Source organism: Pongo pygmaeus, chromosome 17, assembly GCF_028885625.2.
Source record: "Pongo pygmaeus isolate AG05252 chromosome 17, NHGRI_mPonPyg2-v2.0_pri, whole genome shotgun sequence".
Classification (NCBI taxonomy): Eukaryota; Metazoa; Chordata; class Mammalia; order Primates; family Hominidae; genus Pongo; species Pongo pygmaeus.
Genome location: NC_072390.2, coordinates 45,956,649 through 45,980,894, shown reverse-complemented (window position 1 = coordinate 45,980,894; position 24,246 = coordinate 45,956,649). Strand labels below are relative to the sequence as shown.

The window sequence follows — 24,246 nt, the reverse complement described above, 5'->3', positions numbered from 1 at the left end:
GAAATACTGAACGTAGTGCACTTGGATGATGATTTATATCTGATGACAAAGAGTGTACTTTACGATCAACCACATTTTACTCTTGTATGCTGTTAAAACCTTTATGTATACAGCATTTAAAAAAATCTTCTATCTCTCCTTTTTATTTAAAAATTTCCCTTTGAGTTAGAAATAATAAAGTGAAATGTTCAAGAGAAACGCCTTCCTAGTAAACCTACTCAAATTTTCCTTCCATTTGGGATTTAGAGTAATTCTCTCCTTTACAGATACTTTCATTCTCTAAGTAGGATTCCTATTTTCATCCCTTTCCTCACTACCTCCTATGTACTAGCAGTGGAGGAGACTCATAATGTTTCATTAGAGAACTGCAAACTGAGAAATGTTTTAGGAATCTCTAGTAAACAGAACCCTGATAGGAGAGGCCCTAGAATGGTGCTGTTTTTATGTAATTTTAAATCTTCTAGTAGCCACATTTTAAAAAGAAACACGTGATAACAATTTTAAACAAGTATATTTTATTTAATCCATGATATCTAAAATATTATTTTAACATGCAATGATCACAAAAAACATTAAGGTCATATTTCGCATTTTTCATATTAAGTTTTTCAAATCTGGTGCATATATTACACATTCAACGTGCATACAGCACATTACAATTTGGGCCAGTCACATTTTAAGTGCTCAATAGTCACATGGCCCATATTGGACAGCACATCCCTAAAAGAGAGTAATTCCAAGAGTTATACTATGGATAAGGAATACAGAACAAAATAAGAAAATTAGAAAAGAAAAAGAGAGGAGAAACTGGAAAGGATAGAGAGTTTAAAGATGGGCAACATAACATATTAACTTACCTCTCTGTCCAAGGTAACACTGGTTGTATAAATCTCTCCTGTATCTTTATTTAGGTAGAACACTGGAGGATAAGCAGGCTCCAGAGATACGATTCTATAGGAAATTTTCGAATTCAGGGTATTGGGCTCATCTGCATCTGTTGCATTGATTTTCATCACAAGTGTATCTGGCATTAGAAATAAAGATGTCTAAGATGAAATTCAACTTTGAGCACACTTACCTGTTATTTTATTTATAATTTTAGCTTGTTCCAAAAAAGATTTCAGGTGCTTATCAAAATCACACACAGTTGACCACAATATAACATTTAACTGGATGAGGATATAAGTGTGAATGGAATATAACAATAGTAAAAACAAGATGAAGGCAAGGCTGAGGGTAGAGTCCTGAAAAATTGCTGTATAAAGTGACGGATTTGTTTATAATAGCATTAGTAGCCAATACAAAGAAAGTAACATGAGCAGGTACATGATCCTGATATTTATTAAGATACAAACAAATCAGGAGAAGCGTAACCATTCTTTATATCATGGTCAAAAAGAAATCTCTCATTTGGGTCCTCATGAAGAGCACTGTGTTGAATAATGTTGTGAATAAACCTTACAGTAAAAATAATACAACTTACAGGTCAGCAAACTATAGCCAAAGCTGTAGGGCCAAAGCTAACCAGCCACCTGTTTTTGTAAATAAAGTTTTATTGGAACACAACTAGGCTCATTTGTTTACATATTGTCCATGGTGCTTTCCTGCAGACAGCAGAGTTGAGTAGTTGCTACAGAGACCTTATCTGTCACATTAATCTACCCTATCTGTTCTGAGGGTAAAAGCAATGGCATGTAAAGTCCTTTAAACCTATAAGGAAAGCAGTTCTGAACTGCTCTCTTATCATTTGTTCTGTAGGTAATACTCAACTTTCATTAAGATATGAAATTTAGTGTTTATTTACAGTGGGGATAAAGTAATCTTAGGTATTTATTTATTAAAAAAAAAAAAAGACTCTTACGTGCTGCACTCAACTCTTCAACAGACCCAACAAAGACATCCTGTGTGAACACTGGTTCATTGTCATTGATATCAAGAACCTTAATGCGTAACTCTAAGGGTTTCTCTACATTGTTTCCTCTTGCATCCAAAGCATAACCTGTTAGCTGAAATCATGACATAAATAATAAATAAGATTAGATTTAAGCTAAGAAAACTAAATTACCATACTATGAACAAATAAAACAAATGATACTTACTATGAAAGAAAAACTACAAACTAATAAATGTAAAATTATTCTTCTTACCAGAAAAAATGGCGTTTCTTCTCGATCAAGAATGCTGGTAACATTCAGTTCTCCAGTGTCTTTATTAAAGACAAATATACCAAAAGGTGGCTCTGTAATCCCTTTTCCAGTGTATTTGTAAGTAATTTTGAGTCCTCTTTCTTCTGCAAGATCAGAATGTATCTAACATAAAAATAACAGGAATGTTTCAGGTTGAACTCTCTGTAATTTACTAGATTGATCTTAGCCAAAAGCCTGAGAAGTGATTCTCTATAATTTACAGGTAAATATTTTTATGGACAATTTCCTTCTGAAGTTCTTTGGTAATACAGGCCAGAGATGACATGACTTGGACTAGGGAAATGGCAGTGGAATTGAAGAGAAGCGGCAGATTTGGAATGTATTTTTGGAAAAGAACTGATAGTGTGTGGTACATTTTTGGCTTGAAAAACTGGAGAGAATTATAGCGTCAATTACCAAAATGGGTAGAACTTATGAAGAAAAGCTTTGCGGGGAAAAAATGAAGGGTTTATGTTTGTGCATGCCAACTTTGAAACACAGAGTAGCAACACTATCACATAATTTATCAAAAAAATTGGACCCCTTGAGAGTGAAAACACAGATATTAATTATTAAGCCAGGACAACTGGCATAAACCACGACTGTCTCAGGCAGATGAAGATGGTCCCCCTACCTAGTAATAGACACCAATTCATCTTGAAAATGACATTTTATGACATCCTCTTTTGAGCACTGAACATTTTGTGTTACCAGTGCCAAATCCCTTTACTCTTAGTTAAATCAAAACTCAAAGTTATCTACATTTTTGCCAATGATGCTGCATCTTCTGGAATGGGAAAGAATCTTAAAGTTGATACTTTATGCTAAAAAGTAAGCTCTGCTAATTTTCAGATATATCTTGAATATTTAAAAATTCTGTAAGCACATTATACATTTATTTTCCTTAAATCTTAAAGTAGACATAAAAGTCCTCTCACACCACATTTTAGTCATATGCATATATTTCATGTTCCTCTTTAGGAGGTACCTTGGCAATTGGATTCTTTTTGGACAGATCCTCTCCCTCCCGAAGAGCCACGGGGGCGGTGATCCAGGCACGCTTTTGCCGCACTAAATGAGGATATTTAGGAAGCAGCTTATTTTCATTTCTTGTGCTTAAGACCTACAACAATAGAATATTGCCAAAATTTATTATGTGTCATAAATACAGAACATTAGTGCTGTCCTATAACATATTAAACTTTTAAATAGTGCAAATTTTAAGGTATGCTTCGTATTTCCCATGAGGCTTCATTGTCTAAAAGGGAATATATATATTCCAGCAAACTGCATAGGGCCTCAAGAGATTGTCTCCAAGCTAGTAAAGTGTAGGGTTTTTTCTGGTTTATTTTTTCTTTTGAGACAGGGTCTTGCTTTGTCACCCAGGCTGGAGTGCAGTGGCATGATCTTGGCTCACTGTAGCCTTGACTTCCCCGGATCAAGCCATCTTCCTGCCTCAGCCTCCTAAGAAGCTGAGATTACAGGCATGCACCACCACATCTGGCTAATTTTTGTATTTTTAGTAGAGATGGGGTTTCACCATGTTGCCTAAGCTGGCCTCGAACTCCTAGACTCAAGCCTCAAGCGATCCACCCGCCTTAGTCTCCCAAAGTGCTGGGATTACAAGTGTGAGCCACTGTGCCCAGTCGTAGAATTTTGCTCTGAACTGTAAGAAATGATTTCCCAGAGTGAGAGTTTGAAAAGTTTAAAGAATCATTTAGTAGCCTTACAAATTGGCAAAGTAAAAATAACAGATCATGTCAAAAACATTTTTTCTTATTAACTGAAAATGAAGTTTCGTTTTTCTGTGGTGGTTTGTGGTTTAAAAATAAATTACTAAATGTTTTTTAAGGCTAAATCTTAGTAATCTATTGATATAAATTTGACTAAAACTAGGGAAACTGCCAGTTAATGAATTTATTGTTTTCAGGATTGGGTAAAGAATTAAATTTCCCATTTCATTTTCAGAACCTTAGGCAGAAAACCATTCTATAAATTTCCAGTTGGGTTTTACAGGTGAATATATATTTTATCCAAGGAAAATTTCAATACAGCTGACCTGGGATCTTAAGATCAGAAATAATCCTTATACTAGGTTTGGTTTATCATTTTACTCATTTTGTTGCTCTATGTAATAGGTATTTTACTTCAAAATATTTACACTAGTTATCACTAGGTCATTGATTTTTTTTTTTTACTTGAACAAAATTTTCTATGACAAAAAATTGAAATTACTTTTTCATTTATACTTCACAAAGTATTCATTAACAGCTTGATTAATATCTTTTATGATTTTTCATAACTATACAGTTGCACATATATACACAGATGTATAAAGGTCTTTTTGCTATAAAAATGGACTTACACTATGTATCTTATTTTGCCCCCTGATTTTCATTCAGCACCTCGTCATGGACATTCTTCCATGTACCACAAATAGTTTTAACATTCACCTATTGGTGGATATTTACATTGTCAAAAGGTGCTGCACTGAATACCCCTGGATAAGCTCCTCTGCACTTGTTTGAACGGTAATGACTGGGTCTAATACAACATGTGTCTTTAATCTAGTAAAGCCCAGCCAACCTATTTGCCATGGAATTAAGCCTCCTGAGCCAGAAGGCAGAAATAATCCCTTTGTTTCCTCACCTGTAAGTGAAGTCCACTTCCAACGTTAAAGCAGATCTGTAAAATAAAATTATTTGATATTTAGCCAATTTACTGCTCAATCCAGTGTGAAAACATTGTTCATGAATAACCTACCAATTGAATATTATAGATATAAAAAAAGTTTAACCACTACTACTATCCTTTGTCAAGAGGAAACTAATTTTTCCCGTTGCTTTCCCTAATGGGAAGTGCCAGAGGAGAAATCTATATTCTCCTGGATCCATACTGACTCCTCCAGAAAATAGTATCTTAAAAAACAAACAAAATAATCTGCCTTGTGAAATCTTTAGACATTCTCTCATCCTTTACTCCGCATCCTATGGTTTTTATCTTGTGTTCTCCAGGACCTGCTTACTTTTCCTCAAGGCCACCAGTATGTAATATACCCCACACCAAGCTAACTCCCACCATCCCTATGGATGTGTGTGCATTACACACACACAAACACACACACAGACAGCCCATGTTCTGACTTCTCAGTTCCTCAGTATCCTCGGTCTCACCAACTCTTTTCTTTGGTTCTTCATAGGCACTGTCACACGTTGGACTTCATCATGACATAGTACTGTTCTAAATACAGTTATGCTTACTCTTAAATTTGCCCAAAAAACTCTCATCTTGCTTTCTGAATATTTTGCACTCTGAAATAATTTTAAAAATTGATGCATTAAAGATGTGCATAGTTTTGGAATACATGTGATAATTTAATACATTCATATAATTTGTAAAGATAATTAGTGTACTTGGGATGTCAATTACCTTAAATACTTGTCTTTTCATCATGCTAGAAACATTCAAATAATTCTCTTCTAGCTGCTTTGAAATGTATAATAGGTTATTGTAAACTATAGTCACCCTGCTGATCTATCGAACTAGTGTTCTTATTTCTAACTAGTGGTCTTATTTCTTCTACCAAACCATATATTTGTACCCATTAATCCATTTCTTTTCTTCCCCCACCTCCCCACTACCTTTCCCAGTTTCTGGATTCTATTATTCTATTCTCGATGCCCATGAGATCAAAACTTTTAGCTCCCACATATGAGTGAGAAGATGTTGTATTTGTCTTTCTGGGCCTGGCTTATTCAGTTAACGTAATGACCTCCAGTTCCAGCCATGTCGTTTTGCTGCAAATGGCAGGATTTCCTTATAGTTCATTCATCTCCCTGCTGGCTTCCTTCTTGTCTTGGCTCAATCTGAACCAGCACTTTCTAATATGGTAGCTACTTGTGGCTGTTTGGATTTTAACCGAAATTATTTGAAATGAATAATCCAGTTGCTCAACAGCCACATGTGCTAAGGGCTACCCATTTGGACAGGGCAGACAGAAAACATTTCCACCACTGCACAGAGTTCTACCGGAGCAGTGCTAGCAGACTGCTGCCTGCCACTCTGAAGATGTTGTCAGTGACCACCAGGGAGCCTTCATTTTCATGACTGCTATTCCTGCCTCACTTTTCCTCTCAACTCTAGAAACCTATTATTCTCTTTAGTTCTGACCATGTACTGGCAATATCGCTAGAGGAGGCCACAGTGGCTGAATAGATCCCTTACACATTCATGCTCTCAAATAGCTGCTCTTTCCATGGGGTGGCGGTTCCTTTCTAGTGTGACCACATGTCTGCATTTGCCCAGAAGAGTCTAGGTTGACACCTGCTGTGAGGCATTCCATCTGTTAGCAACCCTTTCATCCTCAAAAGTGTGCTCACACTATAAATTATATCATCATCTTGTCATTGCCTTACCCTTACTGCATTTCTAAAACAGGCATTCCAAACTTTAGGAGATGACTCTAGTCACACCTCTGTACCTATTCACTCTTATGAGATGACCCCATGTATTATTTGACTGAGACTATCTTCAGTCATCCTCTCCTTCCCTTCTTTCCCCAGGGAAGAGGTGTCCTGACTCCTTTCCAAGGCAAACCATCGTTTGTGTGCTTTATTTGCAACTCTATTTGTTCTCCCACATTTATCTTCAAGAACCTTAATCCTTCCACTAACCTTTTATCTTCTCCATTGGCTAATCAACACATTTATTTCCTTCTGATTGGCAAACCAAACATATTTAGGTTTTCCTTATCTTAAAAAAAAAAAAAAACCAGATCCCTCTCTTGTTTCTGTTAACAATCTATTGCTCTATATCCTTCTCTTACTTATAATTCCAAACTGAAACTATTGTCTATATGTATTGCTCCCACTACTCCACCTTCCATTTATGAATGAATTCACTGGACTCTGTCTTTGGTGTAGCTTGTCTCAGTTGTTTGCCTTTTCCCATCTGCATGGTCACATGGATCCACGAAGCCCTAGTTGGTACATCATGGGAAACAAGGCATTCTCTAAAATTTCAAAGTCTCTTTCACATCCTTTACATTCATTTGAAAGCTTCCTGTAGGGTCCATTCCACAAGTGAATCCTTCAGCCTCTTTCTTTCCTTTCCATTGTCAGTTCATGTTCTTGGCTCTCCATTCCAAAGAGAAACTCAAGGAGAGCAGATGTTCAGCTTCTAGTGTGGGCTTCTCTGGGGCAGATGAACAATCATGGCTAATTCTCTATTTTATGATCAGATCTATGATCTCTTCTTCCTTCTGTCTACTATTAATTTGCCCAGCTAGCAATGGCCAGAGATGTCTCTAACCAAAGTGGTGCTTCCCAAATGTATGTATTTTCAAAGGTGGCATGGTATGAAAAACAAGGGAAAGCAATGCTGAGACAGATCACTTCTCTCTGCATGTTCCTTGGGTGGGAATTTTCGAAGGGAAAGATCAGTGCCTGGATCAGAGAGGTCCCAGTGTCCATATCATCAGGGAACAGTCTTAAAATTTAGTATATTTAGGCCGGGTACAGTGGCTCACGCCTGTAATCCCAGCACTTAGGGAGGCTGAGGCAGGCGGATCATGAGGTCAGGAGATCGAGACCATCCTGGCTAACATGGTGAAACCCTGTCTCTACTAAAAATACAAAAAAAATTAGCTGGCCATGGTGGTGGGTGCCTGTAGTCCCAGCTACTCGGGAGGCTGAGGCAGGAGAATGGTGTGAACCCGGGAGGCAGAGTTTTCAGTGGGCTGAGATCGCGCCACTGCACTCTAGCCTGGGCGACAGAGTGAGACTCCGTCTCAAACAAACAAACAAACAAACAAATAAAACAATTTAATATATTTCTTGCCCATCCTTTTAGCCATGAGACTCTTCTCTTTGATACAGGCCATATTAAGGAGTCGGCTGCACTGAATATTTGCTACTTTTATTCTTCCCTACAATCTTAGCAGCCCTAGCAAGAGGGTATAATTTACATGTTATTTTAAGTAAATATTATTATTCTGACCAAGTGTCATGTGTTTTACTAGGATATAAGAAAATGGAAGGAATTTATAGTCCTCTAGTCAAAGGTAAATTCATCATATGAGCATCTTCACTGATTTTTATTGGAATTTACTTTCTAGATGTGATTTGCTCAGAAATGCAGAAAATCACATGGTTACCAACAGTGCTTCTTAAACTTTAATGTGTATTTTGTTCACTGGGGACCTTGTTAAAATGAAGATTCCAATTCAGTAGGTCTAGAGGTCAGCCTTACACTTTGCATTTCTAACAAGGTTTCAGATGATAGCAATGTTGTGGGTTCTCAGACCAAATTTTGAGGAGCAAGACTGTAGAATGTGACATGAAATATCATTTGTTTGTTTAGGTACAAACAACAGTCAATGAAGTCTGCCTTATCCATTATTGTTTCAGTAGTTAGCATAAGAATTTTTGTTACTCTTGACTGCTAGTATCTCGAAGGCAGAAACTCATAAAATATATTTCATTAATGTATGTATTTTTAACATTAAAATCATTTTAAATTGCAAACATGTATAAAAAGCAGAGTGAATAGTAAAATGCACACCCATATAGTTAACATCCAGTTTCAACAATTACCTAGCACACATTTCTTTTAAAATATGTTTTTACTAAGGAATAGTTTTAGATTTACACAAATGTTGCAAAGATAGTACCAGCAGTTCCTTTCTCCAATTCCCTCATATGTTAACATCTTAAATAGCTGCTGTACATTTGTCAAAATTAAGAGATTAACATTGGTGCATTTAGTTAATGCACTGTTAACTAAATTCCATACTTTATTCTGATTTTACCATTTCCGCCACTAATGTTCTTTTGCTGTTCCAGGATCCAATCTATGATTCCACATTGCATTTGGTGATCACTTCTTTATATCCTCTGGTCTTTGACAGTTTCCCAGTCTTTGTTTCTCATGACCTTGATGGTTTTGAGGAATACTGGCTGAGTATCCTGCACAGTGTCCTCCAATTTGGGTTTATCTGTTGTTTTTCTCATGATTAGATCAGTATTATGCATTTTTGGAAGGAATATCACAGAGCTGAAGTGCCCTTTTTGTCACACCATACTAGCTGGTATGCAATATCCACATGACACCACCAGCCAATGTACTGATTGCAGTTTCTCCGCTGTAAAGTTACTATTTTTCCCAGTCCCTATTCCATTCTTTGGGAGTGAGTCATTAAGTCTAACCCATCCTCAGGGCAGAGGGAAGCGGGGAGGAGATCTTGCCAGACAAGGTGCTTTAGTCTGAATTTCCTTATCTGTAACAGGAGAGTAATACGTACTGTGGCAGACATTTTCAATTGTCTAGCTTATTGGCATTTTCTCTCATCTTCAGTGTTCATAAGACTCTACTTTGTACTTTCAGGTAGACCCTGCCTAGCTCATGGAGCTGAATGACTGGTATGACAAAGCATGGTATGTATGCCCATTTACTTTGATAGTGGCTGGTTTAGGCATAAATGTGTAAGAGAATTTTGGTCATTGAGGTATCAGCAGACCCTACAAAAGATTCTCCTCACTGGTTAGAAAAGAAGCGCATGCATAACCTCCCTATTTTAAGTGCCTCTGGAGACTGTTGAGTGAGGAGGTGACATTTGGAATAGCCACAGCCATGCTGTGGCCATGAAGGGAAAGCTAATGAAATGCTAGAGAAGCCAAACTGAAACCATAAAGGCTTTAAGTTACAGAATCGTTCAAATCTGGACCAACTCTCTCTCTAAACCTTTTCTTATCATATTCAATAGTCTTTTCTTTAACCTAGTTTTAGTTGGGTTTTGTTACTTGCATCTGAAAGCCACCTAACTAGGATACATCCATTTTGCAGGGCTGATGTGCAAATTAAAGAAATACATGAAATGTAACTATTGCAGTGACTGGCATTCAATAAATAGAATTTATGAGACATTTCCTCAATTCTAAGTTTTGCATGGTCCTTATCTTAAAATTTCTGCAAGTTTGAATTAATTCATACCCTCAATTTCCTGAGCTTGTAGGATATGTTAAGTAACACAGTATTCTTACCCTGTTGGATGCTTACATACTGGGGAGACAGACAAAGACAGACCAGGTTTTGATAAGAGCAATAAAAAAAATTAAAGCAGGGTCGGGATAGTAGAGAGTGATTTGGAAGTGTGGGAAAACTCTCAGAAGGGGCTGCATCTGCACAGAGACCTGAATGGTATGAGGAAGCCAGTCAGGCAGAGCCCTGCAAAAGGAACGCCCAGGCCATGCGGTGGTGAATCAGTGACGATGATGTCACAGGGATAGGCCAGTACCCAGTCAGGGAGAGGACTTTGGGTTTTATCCCGAGTATGAGAGGAAGCCACCGGAAGCTTTTATGTTTGGAAATGATACAACTAGTTTATGTTTGAAAAAGCTCGCTGGTGCTATACTGTATGGAGAACAGGCCATAAAGGGGCAAGAACAAATGTATAGAGACCAGACTGTAGTCACTGCATCATTGCAGAGGCGTGTGCAATAGATAACACTAGCTTAAACCCCGGGGGTTGCAGTAAAGATGGAAGAAAGTAGATATCTCCAGTGTTTATTTTGAAGGCAGAGGCAACGGAGACCTGTGAATGGAATGAATGAGGGCGAATAGTCAAGATGACCCTTAGAATTTTGACCCGGAACACCTGGGTGAGTGAAGGCACCATTTCCAGAGATGAGACAGAATGGGGAGAGGGATGGGGTAAGCTGAAGGTGGGGCAGGAGACGGGGGTAGTGTTGAGGGAGGGGTGAAATGGGAGGTAAGAGCTGTTTTTATGTGTTCTGTGTGAATAGCCTTTTGGATATAGGAGTTAGTAGCTCAGAAAAGAAGTTATGCCTGGAGATAAAAATTTGGGAGTCATCAGTCGGTTTAGTTAAGGAACTGGGATGCATATTAGAGGTTTCGTACATCTTTAATATAATGTTTCTTTTCTTCTCTCAAAAGGCTGGTATTAAATTGCTGAGCATCTAGGGAGCCACTGTAACACAGGCAAGGCTAATCTGCTGTGAATTGGGACAGTGGCTATCGGGGGATCGTAGGGACTGAAGGGAGCACAAGGGGCCTTCTGGGATGCTGGCAATCTGTTTCTTCACCTGGTTACTGGTGACATGGTGTTTTCAGTTTGTGAAGATTCAGTGCACTCGTGATATGTGCACTTTTCTGGATGTACGTTACACTAAAGCATTAAAAGAACTGATGTGCATCCTAAAGTCAAGGTTGTCTTGGAATCTAGGTAAGAGGGTTCTGCTATCTGCATTTTTATAGCACGTATTGCAGTAGCATGTTTTTAGTAAGGTGTGATGGACTGAAATATTTGCTTCATTCATTGTACAAAAAAGAAAAAAGAACTGCACTAACATTTTGTCAATTATGGAACTGTTTGTTTATTTGATTGAGCAAACAGTTAAGATCTCAGCCACTGCTTTCTAAATAATTTGGATCTGGTTCCTTAAGATCCTGTATCTCACAGAACACATTCTTAATTTAGACCAATCGTTCTCCACTAGGGGCAGTTTTGCCCTGCCCCGCTCCTCCTGCCACTGGGAATATTTGGTAATGTCTGGAGACATTTCTGGTTGTCAAACCAGGGTTGGGCTCGAGGTAGGGGAGATAAATGCCAGTGGCATCTAGTGGGTAGAAACCGGAGATGCTGTCAAACATCCTACAATGCACATGATAGCCCTTACAACTAAGTGTTATCTGGCTGAAACTGGCCAAGTGCCGAGGTTAAGAAACCATGGCTGCATTTCTCTGACTGGAAGCTACTGTAATAACTAGGGTCAGGACAGTAATACAAGCTGCAGAGGACTGTGGAGATTCTGTACATCTCTAGTGGGTAGTATACTGCAAGTAACATGAATGGAACAAGCAGAAACTCTGCCTTAGTCCTCCATTCCCACTCCCTGGCACTTTTTAAAAAACCTGTCCACTCTGTAAGTTTGAGTCACCTCCTGTGGGGATGCTGTAAAGGGGGTTCAAGCATTGGAAGGGTGGCTGGACAAAATACCCAATAAGGTTTCCTCCAAACACTAAATCTGTGAATTTTTTTCTCACCAGGAACTTGGTGACAGGAAAATGTCACCTGCAACATGCCTTTAAGACTGACGAGGAAAAGTAAGCTGCTAGTTCCTGTATCCAAAGCCGTATTTTCAGATGAACCAAAAAATTCTGCAAAAGCTTTTCTAATTTGCTAAACTCTAAAAAAATTATTTTATTAACTAGTTTTGCTGCTTTGAAAAACATGTAAAAAAATTTCCTACCATTGGATCCTGCACATCTTATAAAAACTGGACTTTCTGGTATCTGGCAAAAGATTTTTTTTTTTCCTGCAGAGGCATGAGGGAATACCAAACACCATCAATCAATGTACTCTTTGTTTTCAAGGTCAGCACTTTTAGAAAAGACTTCCTGTTCTGAAGTCACCTTGATGAGTTTAAACAAGAATCCAGGAGGACTCATGAGTCACTGGATGATAGCTCCTCCTGGCTGACAGGTTCTCTATCAGAAGTCTTTCCTTTAAAGTAGAGAATCTTGAAGTGTTCAGTGGTTTTATGGTGAGGTGATCCCTTAAACTTTAATAGATCAGACTAAGAGATATCTTATTAAAAATGGATGTAGAGAAATGCAAATTAGTTTAAAACATTATTTCAACTTTCAGTCACTATAATGGCTTTTAATGTCCATTCAGCGAGAAATTACTAGAAGGTAAGCAGTGTGCTCAACGGACCATCTTTAGAACTCAAACACAGAGGACGTGGCACTTGCCAGTGGTTCTTTAAATTCATGCCCACCTCAGGCCCATCATCTGACATCTGTGTTCTTTTCTTTCCTTGTGTTACTCAACCTTCCAACCAGCAGAATGTTTTATAATTCTTTTGTTTCTCCCTTTTAGTGTATAGGAGGTCAAATCAAAAACTGCCCAGAGGATCCCTGGTTTATCCCCAATCCATTCTTAAAGAGCTTTCAACTTTGGCTGAAATAATCTGAAAGAAATAAAATGAGATAAAATAAAGGGAGTGGATGCCACTTGTTTATTTCCTCTGGTCACACGTCCTGATTTTTCTATTTGTATTGGCAGAGCTGGTGGTCTGGTCTGTAGCAGCGTCTGTAGCCACAAAGAAGGCTCTGCAGTCTATAGTCATAAAAATGTACACGTTCAGAAGAGTTCAAGTGACCCAATGCAGTCAGGGTGGACCAATGAGTTTGGTGATCTGCTCTGATAAATCTGATGTGGGTCAGATTTATGTTAGAATTCACCTACTGCACATTTTTCTTCTTAATCTTATTTTGGGGACGGGAGGAAGGAAAGGCAGTTTTTATAACATTTATTTTAAGGCTAACCAGCACAACTTATTTAGAAAATTCCAACTTAAAAGTCCAACTTACAGATGATCTAGACATTTATATACTCCTATAGCAGTCTCACTCAACAGCTGATTTAAATACGTAATTATATTTTTCACAATTGCTAACTTTAAAAAAAGAGCAATATTTTGAACTTTTAATTTTTGAACTCTGAATTTGAACTTTAGATAATAATAAATATTTTAAGTCTGACAGTAATAAAGTATATGACTTACCAAAATCTTTCACCTGCTCTTCAGATGTTTGGGCTAATCTGAATGTAACAAATATGATTTTAGGTGAGTCATATTGAAGTTAGTTACAAAGAGGAAGACGTTTCTTTGAAAGCTTTTTATTAACTCATAGAATTTTAAAATATGCATTTAGCAATGCTTTGCTACACTTGACTTGTTCATTCATGCAGTGAATTCTTATTTCAAGTAAAGTTTTGTATATTCATGGACAGCTCCTATTTTTTCCCTTGGCATAGGGCTTTTTAATATTTAATCTTCTTTTCTACTCCAGTTATTTTTATTTTCTAATTGGGATGTTAACAGTGGTTTTCAAGCTTGAGTAGCATTAGAATCACTTTGATAAAACACAGATTACTGAGCCCCGCCTTAGAGTGTCTGACTCAGTAGGTCTGGATGGGGTCCAAGAATTTGTATCTAACAAGTTTCCTGGGGATGCTGATACTGCTTGGTCCCAAAAGTGGGACCACACTTTTGGAAACCACTGTGTAAAATCACATGGTAGCACAGGAAAGGGAAGAAGAGGAGAGCCTGGATAATTCATAAACTGGATAATGAGCCCCTAGTTACAGAGAGATGTGTGAAAAGATGTGTTCTAAATCAGGCAGTTCAGGCCGGGCTCAGTGACTCACGCCTGTAAGCTCACACCTGTAATCCCAGCACTTTGGGAGGCAGAGGTGGGCAGATCACCTGTGGTCAGGAGTTCAAGACTAACCTGGCCAACATGGTGAAACTCCATCTCTACTAAAAATACAAAAATTAGCCAGGTGTGGTTGTGCATGCCTGTAATCCCAGCTACTCGGGAGGCTGAGGCACAAGAATCACTTGAACCCAGGAGGCAGAGGTTGCAGTGAGCCGAGATGGCGCCACTGCACTCCAGCCTGGGTGACAGAATGAGACTCTGTCTCAAGAATAAATAAAATAAAATAAAATAAAATAAAATAAAATAAAATAAAATAAATCAGGCAGTTCAGTAACTGTGAATTCTCCCCATCACAAAAAGATTTTTCATTTTACAAGTATTTATCAACTACAATTGAATTACTTTAGGTAGTGTCTTCCCCTGGTTTATACCTCTTCTTCTAGTTTAACTTTTACTGGCCCTAAGCATTTGTCACTTAAAAAATACCATTTTATGGTGTTGGGAAAACTGGCTAGCCACATGCAGAAAACTGAAACTGGACCCCTTCCTTACACCTTATACAAAAATTAACTCATGATGGATTAAAGACTTAAATGTAAGACCTAAAACCATAAAAACCCTAGAAGAAAACCTAGGCATTACCATTCAGGACATAGGCATGGGCAAGGACTTCATGTCTAAAACACCAAAAGCGATGGCAACAAAAGCCAAAATTGACAAATGGGATCTAATTAAACTAAAGAGCTTCTGCACAGCAAAAGAAACCATCATCAGAGTAACAGGCAACCTACAGAATGGGAGAAAATTTTTGCAATCTATCCATCTGACAAAGGGCTAATATCCAGAATCTACAAGGAACTTAAACAAATTTACAAGAAAAAAACACTCAGCCCTATCAAAAAGTGGGTGAAGGATATGAACAGACACTTCTCAAAAGAAGACATTTATGCAGCCAACAAACATGAAAAAAAGCTCATCATCACTGGTCATTAGGGGAATGCAAATCAAAACCACAATGAGATACCATCTCACGCCAGTTAGAATGGCGATCATTAAAAAGCCAGGAAACAACAGATGCTGGAGAGGATGTGGAGAAATAGGAACGCTTTTACACTGTTGGTGGGAGTGTAAATTAGTTCAACCATTGTGGAAGACAGTGTGGCGATTCATCAAGGATCTAGAACCAGAAATACCATTACTAGGTATATACCCAAAGGATTGTAAATCATTCTACTATAAAGACACATGCACACGTATGTTTATTGTGGCACTATTCACAATAGCAAAAACTTGGAACCAACCCAAATGCCCATCAATGATAGACTGGATAAAGAAAATGTGGCACATATACACCATGGAATACTATGCAGCCATAAAAAAGGATGAGCTCATGTCCTTTGCAGGGACATGGATGAAGCTGGAAACCATCATTCTCAGCAAACTAACACAAGAACAGAAAACCAAACACTGCATGTTCTCACTTATAAGTGGGAGTTGAACAACGAGAACACACGGACACAGGGAGGGGAACATCACACACTGGGGCCTGTTGGGGCTGTGGGGGTAGGGGAGGGATAGTATTAGGAGAAATACCCTAATACAGATGACGAGTTGATGGATGCAGCAAACCACCATGGCATGTGTAAACCTATGTAACAAATGTGCACGTTCTGCACACGTACCCCAGAACTTAAAGTATAATTAAAAAAAAAGAAAAAACAAAAAAGCAAAACAATACTTTTTCTTTTCATTGAAGTCGTTGTTGGATTGCTCAAACTAACTAAAATACAATTTTAATTCAAAATAGCATTTATTAAATGACTAGACATGTAAAAAAAATTTTACTGTTTTATTGGTAGGTGTTTTCTGTAATGGCCACAAATGCTTTTGGAATTAGGCAAAATATAAATAAATCTGTATAACAGACTTCACAAAATTTGATAAACAAAAATTATAGGTTGTTTCCACTTTTTTGCTGCAATAGATTCCTGAACACTACACTGAAAAGTAAAATGAAGAAAATGATTTCTTTTCACTGAGAAGTTTAAGAAAACCAAGAGCTTCAGACTGTCCTTTTTTACCATTAGATGGCACTGGCCTGTCAGTAAGGCAAACTGCAGGAACTACCAGAAATTAACCCACAGGCAACTCCAAGGTCCAAAGTGGGAAGCAGGCATTTCATTGGTCTCAAATAAGTGGATCAGCAAAATTGAAAAGAGTGAAAATCAAGGGCTTTAGAAAGTTATATGTACAGTTTTGCAGGATTATATCTCTGAAATGAGGTAAATCTTAATTTACATTTCTTGTTTTTTTCCTTTCTAGAATGATTCTACTTTGCAGTGAAATTAATTATCTAGTTCCAGAAGTTCGGACCTTATTGATGGCTCACTGTAGCAAACTGCTGCAAGGGGAATTCACGATGATGCTTCTGGGTTGACAGACAGGCATTTGGTGCCAGGTGAACCTGGGTTTGATTCAGTTTCACCCATTATTAACTTTCACTAAATTCAGTGACTGGCACACAGCGGATATTCAAAAATGTGAAGTTCTTGTCCTTACACTCCTTTCTCCACTGTAAGCTCCAGGATTGCAGGGGGCAGTTCACATGTCCTTAGAAGACTGTTGGTCATATAGTAGATGCCCAATTTGTGACTGCTAAATGCACAAAATTTAAACAAAAATTTACTACTCGGCCAGGTGCGGTGGCTCACGCCTGTAATCCCAGCACTTTGGGAGGCTGAGGCGGGCCAGGTCAAGAGACCGAGACCATTCTGGCCAACATGGTGAAACTCCATCTCTACTAAAAATACAAAAATTAGATGGGCGTGGTGGCGTGCACCTGTAGTCCCAGCTACTCGGGAGGCTGAGGCAGGAGAATCGCTTGAACCTGGGAGGCAGAAGCTGCAGCGAGCCGAGACTGCACCACTGCACTCCAGCCTGGTGAAAGAGAGAGACTCCATCTCAAAAAAAAGAAAAAAAAATTACTACTTAACCTACCTGGGCATTAAATAATTCTCTTAAACACATGAAATCCATATCATTATTCCAGCTTTTCTAAACATAGAAAGATACTTTAACTCACGTTTTTAAAGAATACGTCCGTGCCCAAGGCATTTAGCTAGTTTATAGATAAAAGATACAAAGATCTTGCTCTGAAGAAGCTTACAGTTTAATAGGAGGATCAAACTACTATGAGGTAGGAAACCTTAATTGTATAACTGACGGCTATAAAAATAGTTCTGGGGAACTCAGAAAAGGCAAGATTACTTCCTTGTGGGGAAATCAGGAGAAGTTTAGCAAGGAGATAGCAATGGGCTTGGCCTTGGAAATGGAAGATAATCTGTTTCTGTGCATACAGGAGGAAGGAAAACGCACAGATGAGAGACTGCATGTGCCAGAACATGGAGATATTTGGACAAAAAATGAGAAGTAGTGCAGTTTGGCACCTAGAACTATACGATGGTGGCAAGTAGAAAATAAGGACAAAGCGTTGGGCTGAGGCGCTTCACTGATCTTATAAGGAGTGGAGAGTCATTGCCAGCTTCTGATTAGGGAGACTATGTCGCTAGTGATTCTGAAAGATTTTTTGGCAGTACTGTGCAAGATAAAAGGCAGGAGACAGTTCAGAGATTAAAGTACTAAGTCAGGGAGATGGAATGAGGAACAGTATCAAGAGAATGGCAATGAGATAGACAGGTAGAAGTAGGAGTCTTTATGGGGACAAAAATCCTTGGCAATGCCCTGTGTGGGGATAACAGGGAAGGCGTCAGAGGGTGCCAACGTTTTCAGTCTGAGTGGCTAGAAAGATGCAATTTCCAGAGAACAGATTGTAGACATGTTAAGCTTAGGTCCTGGGGAAAGTATTTGAGTAGGGCGGAGAGATGCTAGATAACAGAGAGCAGGGCAGTGCGGCTCAATCTCGGGCATGGATTGCCTGGCCACTGGGGACATTCTCAACATCCACATGCACACTGTCCTAAGGGCAGCACCTTTTGGCCACTGCCATTGTCTCCCACCCCTACTTGATGTCTCCTAGTAATATATGTACTGTGTCCCCCCCACCGCTGTCCGCCCCATCGTGCTTGGCCAGAAAAAAAGGGGTGAGAAGCACTGCAGGTTCCTGTAAGTGAAAGGAACCCCAGAATACTGAGGAAGCAAAGGAAGGCAATATCTGAAACAAGAAATGATATGATTAATGGTGTTAAAAGAAGATGATGACTGAGCTAGGACCCTTGCCTAGTTTCTCGATTAGCACTTTTGGGGTCTAAGGAGACTGGATCATTAAATTGAGGCAGTGGGTATCAAACATTGTTTTATGTTTTTGTTTGCATTGTAGGGGGCTTGAAAGAGTGGTGGGATGGAGGTGTTTTAGACCAAGGGAAATCTGAACGGTCTCATCTCCTCTCATCTCCATCCAAAACATTCCCCAGTCAGCCAGCTGGAAACTCCTTGACTGATGAAAATAATCCACAGTCAGGTGTGATTTCGAGGTGAGACCTGAAACAGTGCTTGGCACAGAGTAGGTCCTCAATATTTATCCAGTGGATGAATGTATCAAGGTGTAATCAACCCAAGAGATATTTGCCTTTCAAAAAGAGGGTCCAGACAAGTAAAATAAATCCCTACTTAGAACCTCTTACTTTGCCTATCACTGTTTCTCAATGTGGGTGCTATAAGCACTTTGGATAGAAAAATTCTTCACATGTGCCCAATTCTTGCAGGTTCTGCAGAATGTAGGAGTCTTAGCATCCCTGGACCTTGGGAACTAAATACCACGGGCATCCTCAGGCACTGTGACAACCAAAATGCCTTCCCACCCCTTTGGCTCCCAAACCAATCTCCCTATGGCAGTCAGGCTGCTTCTCCCTCCCAGGTACCCCATGGTCTCTGGGCTTTTCTGCCTGGCTTTGATCTCAGCTTACCAAGTCCTCAATGCCTCTTGCCTCTCTTTTTAACCAGGCGAAATTATACTTAATCACTCAAATCCTATCTCTTCTTTCTTGACCCTTTCCTGACCATCTCAACCAAAGCCCATCTTTTCATTTACTTAGTGATGTGAATACCTCCCTGAAAACACTTCCTTGGCAAGTAGCCTTTTTGGGCTTCTGTTCGCTTGAAGGCCTATCTTCCTATACATTCTTCTGCCTCACTTTCTATGTTCAAGCAACAATGAACGTTTAGGTTCCTCTGCAGAACCATGAACTGTCATTTTCAGGCCTTTGTAGATGCTCTTCTCTCTACCTAGAATCTATTTCTCTTCATCTCATCTCACTAATTTATAATTATTCTCAGATACCAGCTGGGATACCCAGTGCTGAGATAGTTGCTCCTTTTGTAGGCTCCATGGTACTATGTTTCTCTATTATTACTCTTCTTATCGTTACCCACTTGGAAGTTAGCCATTTACTTGTCACACCATTCATTAGACTGTAAGCACCATGAAGGCAGAACATGTCTGGCTTTTTTATAGTTCCCCAGTGTTTAGCACATTGCCTAGCATCAAGCAGGGATTCACTAAATAGGGGTCATGTGTTTGGTTTCTTTTCTTATGGACATTTCTCATCTCACTATAGACCATGGTATGAATTCTGTTGTTTTCCAGCTTCTTCACTCTAACCACCAAGCTTTGCATATGATAAAAACTTAATAAAAAACAAAACTGAGAAGATAGTTTCTCATCATATATAGACTATGTTTATAAACTGTTGTCAAAGCTATTGAAATCTGTGTCAGAGTGAAAGACAGGAAAAAAGCTGTGATTAAAAATTGCTCAAATAGATCTAAAAGTCCTTTATGCTTTCAATTAAAGTTCCTTCCTTCCTATCTTCCTTCCTCCCTCCCTCCCTTCCTTTCTTCCCTCCTTCCTTCCTTCCTTCTTTTTTTTGACAGAGTCTCCCTCTGTCACTCAGGCTGGAGTGCAGTGGCACAATCTTGGGTCACTGCAACCTCTGCCTCCCAGGTTCAAGTGATTCTCGTGCCTCAGCCTCCTGAGGAGCTAGAACTACAGGCATGCGCCACCACACCCGGCTAATTTTTTGTAATTTTAGTCGAGACAGGGTTTCACCATGCTGGCCAGGATGGTCTCAAACTCCTGACCTCAGGTGATCCGCCCACCTTGGCCTCCCGAAGTGCTGGGATTACAGGCGTGAGCCACCGTGCCCAGCCTAAAGTTTCTAATTTTAAACATAATTTGGCAGTTTTCAAAAACACCTATCCCTATTCAATGTGTAATTTTTCCCATGTAAATTTTTCTATGTCATAAATATAGATTTGTTTGCAAAATATAGACCAGTAATTCTCATGCTTACACTTGTCTGACAATTAGATCAACTGGGAAGTTTCTATAAATACATATTTATGTTGTAGTGAGCCCTGGGGCGGGCTCACTACACTCACACACCACAGAATATTAGCTTTGGAAATTTTAATTTAGCTTATCGGGGATTTCTAATAATCGGAGAGAATGTAGGCCAATAAATGCTCATATCTTTTTGTAAAGTACTTGCCTTAAGTTATAATTAAAGAAAATATCTGTTAAGAGCTGCCATTTTCCCATTACCTACTAACTTTTAGAAACAAAAACCAGTAAGAAATCCATGTTTCTAAAATCCTTGGATATGATAATTGATTATTCTTATGGCTTCAATATTCACCATCTAATTTATACTTAAATGTATTCTTTAATATGTGTTATTCAGTTGTATATTAGAACACTAAGCATAACTCTGATATTATTGATAATTTATAGATAGTTGAATCCACTTGTTATGGATCAAATTATGACCCCTAAAAGATAATATATTGAAGTGCTAACCACCAGTACCTCAGAATGTGACCTTATTTGGAAATAGGGTCTCTGCAGATTTAACCAAGTTGAGGTCATTATTTTGAGGCATAATCCAGTACAACTGATGTTCTTATAAAATGGGGAAATTTGGACAAGGACACAGACATGCACAGAGGGAAGATGATATAAACAGACAAAAGAGAGAACACCATGCACAGATGGAGGATTGGAGTAATGAATGCACCTACAAGAGAAGGAATGACAAAGATTGCCAACAAACTAGTACGCACTTGGAAAAGGAAAGGAGGGAAACTGGTTTCAGAGGGAGCATGGCCTGCCCATATCTTGATTTTGGATTTCTAGCCTCTGGAACTGTGAGATCATACATTTTTGTTGTTTTAAGCCACTCAGTTTTTAGCACTTCGTTACAGCAGTCCTAGCAAACTAATACCCTACTAAATATATCTGCCCACAGTGTGATCTGCTGTCATTGAATCCTTAAAATGTAGTTTGATTTTAAAGCACAAGCTTCATTAATCGAACCCAAAATTGAAGCAACCATCAGGAAATCTCTCACCCACGAGCCCTCCTTGGCAATCTGGTGACGCCTATGAACCCCTTCTCAGATTAATGATTTCAAATGTATAAAATAAAATACAGAGGATTATCAATGAACCCAATTATACTGAAATAGTTATCAGCATTTTAAAAATATCAATTTGTGATGCAGCAATATCATGTATTTTGTTATTAACATATTAAGTAAAAGATCTAGTAGAAAGTCTATTAGTGATGTTCAGAATAAATGGTATTTTGAGATCACCATAAGATGTAAAGGTATTTGTGAATTCTATTGTGATAGTCACAGCTACTGCTCACACTACTATGCAGTGTCTTCCCCACACCCATAATTTAAAGAAATACTAAATTTCAGTCCGAAGTTAGTTAAAATATATATGTAATTAATTCCTTGCCATCTCTAGGAACCCTCTGAATTCTATCCGTGAACCATTTGGGAGTCGATGGATTGCAGACAAAGAACCCTCGAAGAGGAAACATTCTCTGATTTTATTCAGAAAACTATTTCTTTGTCCCATTTTGATACAGCTGGCCTAAATGTGTGATAGCTATGTGGGTGACACAGCTACCTTCTGGTGTGTCTCCCTGTACTGCTGAGGAAAGCGAAAGACCATGTGTCATAGACTCCACTGCAGGCTTCCTTCTGAATGGGGTTTGGGTTCAATCAGTAGTTACATGAGATTTGAAAGAAGGAAGTGAAACAGAGCTCTGTGCCTCCTGGCAAGGAGATATGGATGTATGGAGGTGGGTTCTTTGTAGTCATCTTATTATGACTCTAGTGTCCAGCTACTAGATTCGTGAACACCAAGAGGCAAGGTACAAGCATCCATGTTGTTATGCATCCTAGCAGATGTGGCATGCGTGGGTCTGCAGCTGGTAGCGAAAGTAGCACCCTGATCACAGCAGTTTTTCAGACTGTGGGAGTGGCAGTGCAGTTCCTGGTCACAGGGGAGGCAGCAGCTCCCTAAGCGGTGTGGCTCTGCTGTGTGGCTTTGAAGTCATTACTGACAGCTCAAATGGGAGTCTTTTGAATCCTTCCTACACTTAGGTAGTCAGTTTAGTGCCCCGAAAAAAACCTATTCTTGCTTTAAATAGCTAGAGTAAATTCCGTTATCTGCAACTGAACTCTGATCTAACAGACTACAATTTATATTCCTTCCAATAAAGGACCTGTTTCCTTGGCAACTACTTCTGTCAGATGAGTTGCTTTCCATTTTTTTTTTTTGTTTTTTTAACCAAAAAACTGCAACTGCAAACACACTGGGGGTAAAATGCTGCATTGCCCACTACTCTCTGGACAAAAATAAACATATGCAAATTTATACTGCAGAAAGTTTTATAGAAAATACATAGAACAGTCCAAGAATTTTGCTCCTGTTCCATTGGCTATAGTCGCTCTCTAAAGGAGATGTTTATTACTGCCCAATAAGGTAAAAGTATCAAATTGCTAAAATGAAAGATATGCCTAATTTGCTTACCTGCTACTCTGTGAGTGTATAAATTGGCCTGATTGCTATATTATTTGAAGATTAAAGGTCATTTGTTTTCATATATGGAAAGAATATGTAACTCTCAAAGTAAGCTAGGTGTTATATTAGCTTGGAATTCTCCTTAACCAAGGAAACATCAAGGTGAGAGGATTAGTTGTTTTGCCATCCCGGAGGCTAAAAACGACGTCCCAGATCATGTCTTAGAAAAGTTTTGTCAACAAAATGAACTTTCATTGAAAGTTACCTCAAAGACATGGGGAAAATGAAATGGATAAATAGAGCATGAAAATGAACTGTGTGCTAGACCTGGACGTCCTAATTATCATGCTCTTCCACCTGAGAGTTCATGGAAATCTCTAGACTGGATTCAGTCACGCCTTTTTCCATTTTGAGACACACACACACACACACACACACACACACACACACGATTTTCTTCCATATCCCACCAAAACTCGAGGATAGAAGGGCTCATGTTTTGGAAGTTAGAACTTTGAATATAGTGAATGTATTTGCATTTTTAATTATTACATAATAAAACTGAGTATGATTTTGCATCTAATCTCTGTAAACACATATTTGTGAACTCTCTGGAAGGTGAACTCACACCTATATTTGCAGCATAACTGTCACTTCATTAAAACCCATTTAGTAAACCCCTATAAGCGACATACATACGTGCAACCCCTTAGACAGAAAACCAACAGTTTAAAATCCAATTTGAGCATAAGAATCCAGGGACTGAACGTCGTTTCCGGGAGGTGAGGGGTGGGGCGTGGGGGAGGGGGCGCTACACTTCCATTTTCTGTAACCTTTTAAATGAATAAGCCTTCAAACTATTACATATGTTTATTATCTTTAATATTGGAAAACTTTTGAAACACCAACTTCATAAACTTTAAGTTAAAACTATATGTGGGTGATCCACTTAAAAGTTAAGCTTTGTAAATTACACCTT

General features: G+C 38.7%; 1 protein-coding gene across 1 annotated transcript in view; it reads right to left on the bottom strand.

The window, feature by feature from the left end:
- DSG2 (desmoglein 2) overlaps positions 1-24,246 on the bottom strand; it is a 50,811-nt gene that overhangs the window by 25,721 nt on the left and 844 nt on the right. Inside the window, exons 2-6 of the mRNA XM_054461296.2 lie at positions 4,836-4,871; positions 3,175-3,309; positions 2,148-2,309; positions 1,862-2,006; positions 858-1,024 (exon numbers count right to left, since the gene is read on the bottom strand). Of these exons, the coding sequence (XP_054317271.1) occupies positions 858-1,024; positions 1,862-2,006; positions 2,148-2,309; positions 3,175-3,309; positions 4,836-4,871 (645 nt within the window). The remainder of the gene's footprint in view (positions 1-857; positions 1,025-1,861; positions 2,007-2,147; positions 2,310-3,174; positions 3,310-4,835; positions 4,872-24,246) is intronic.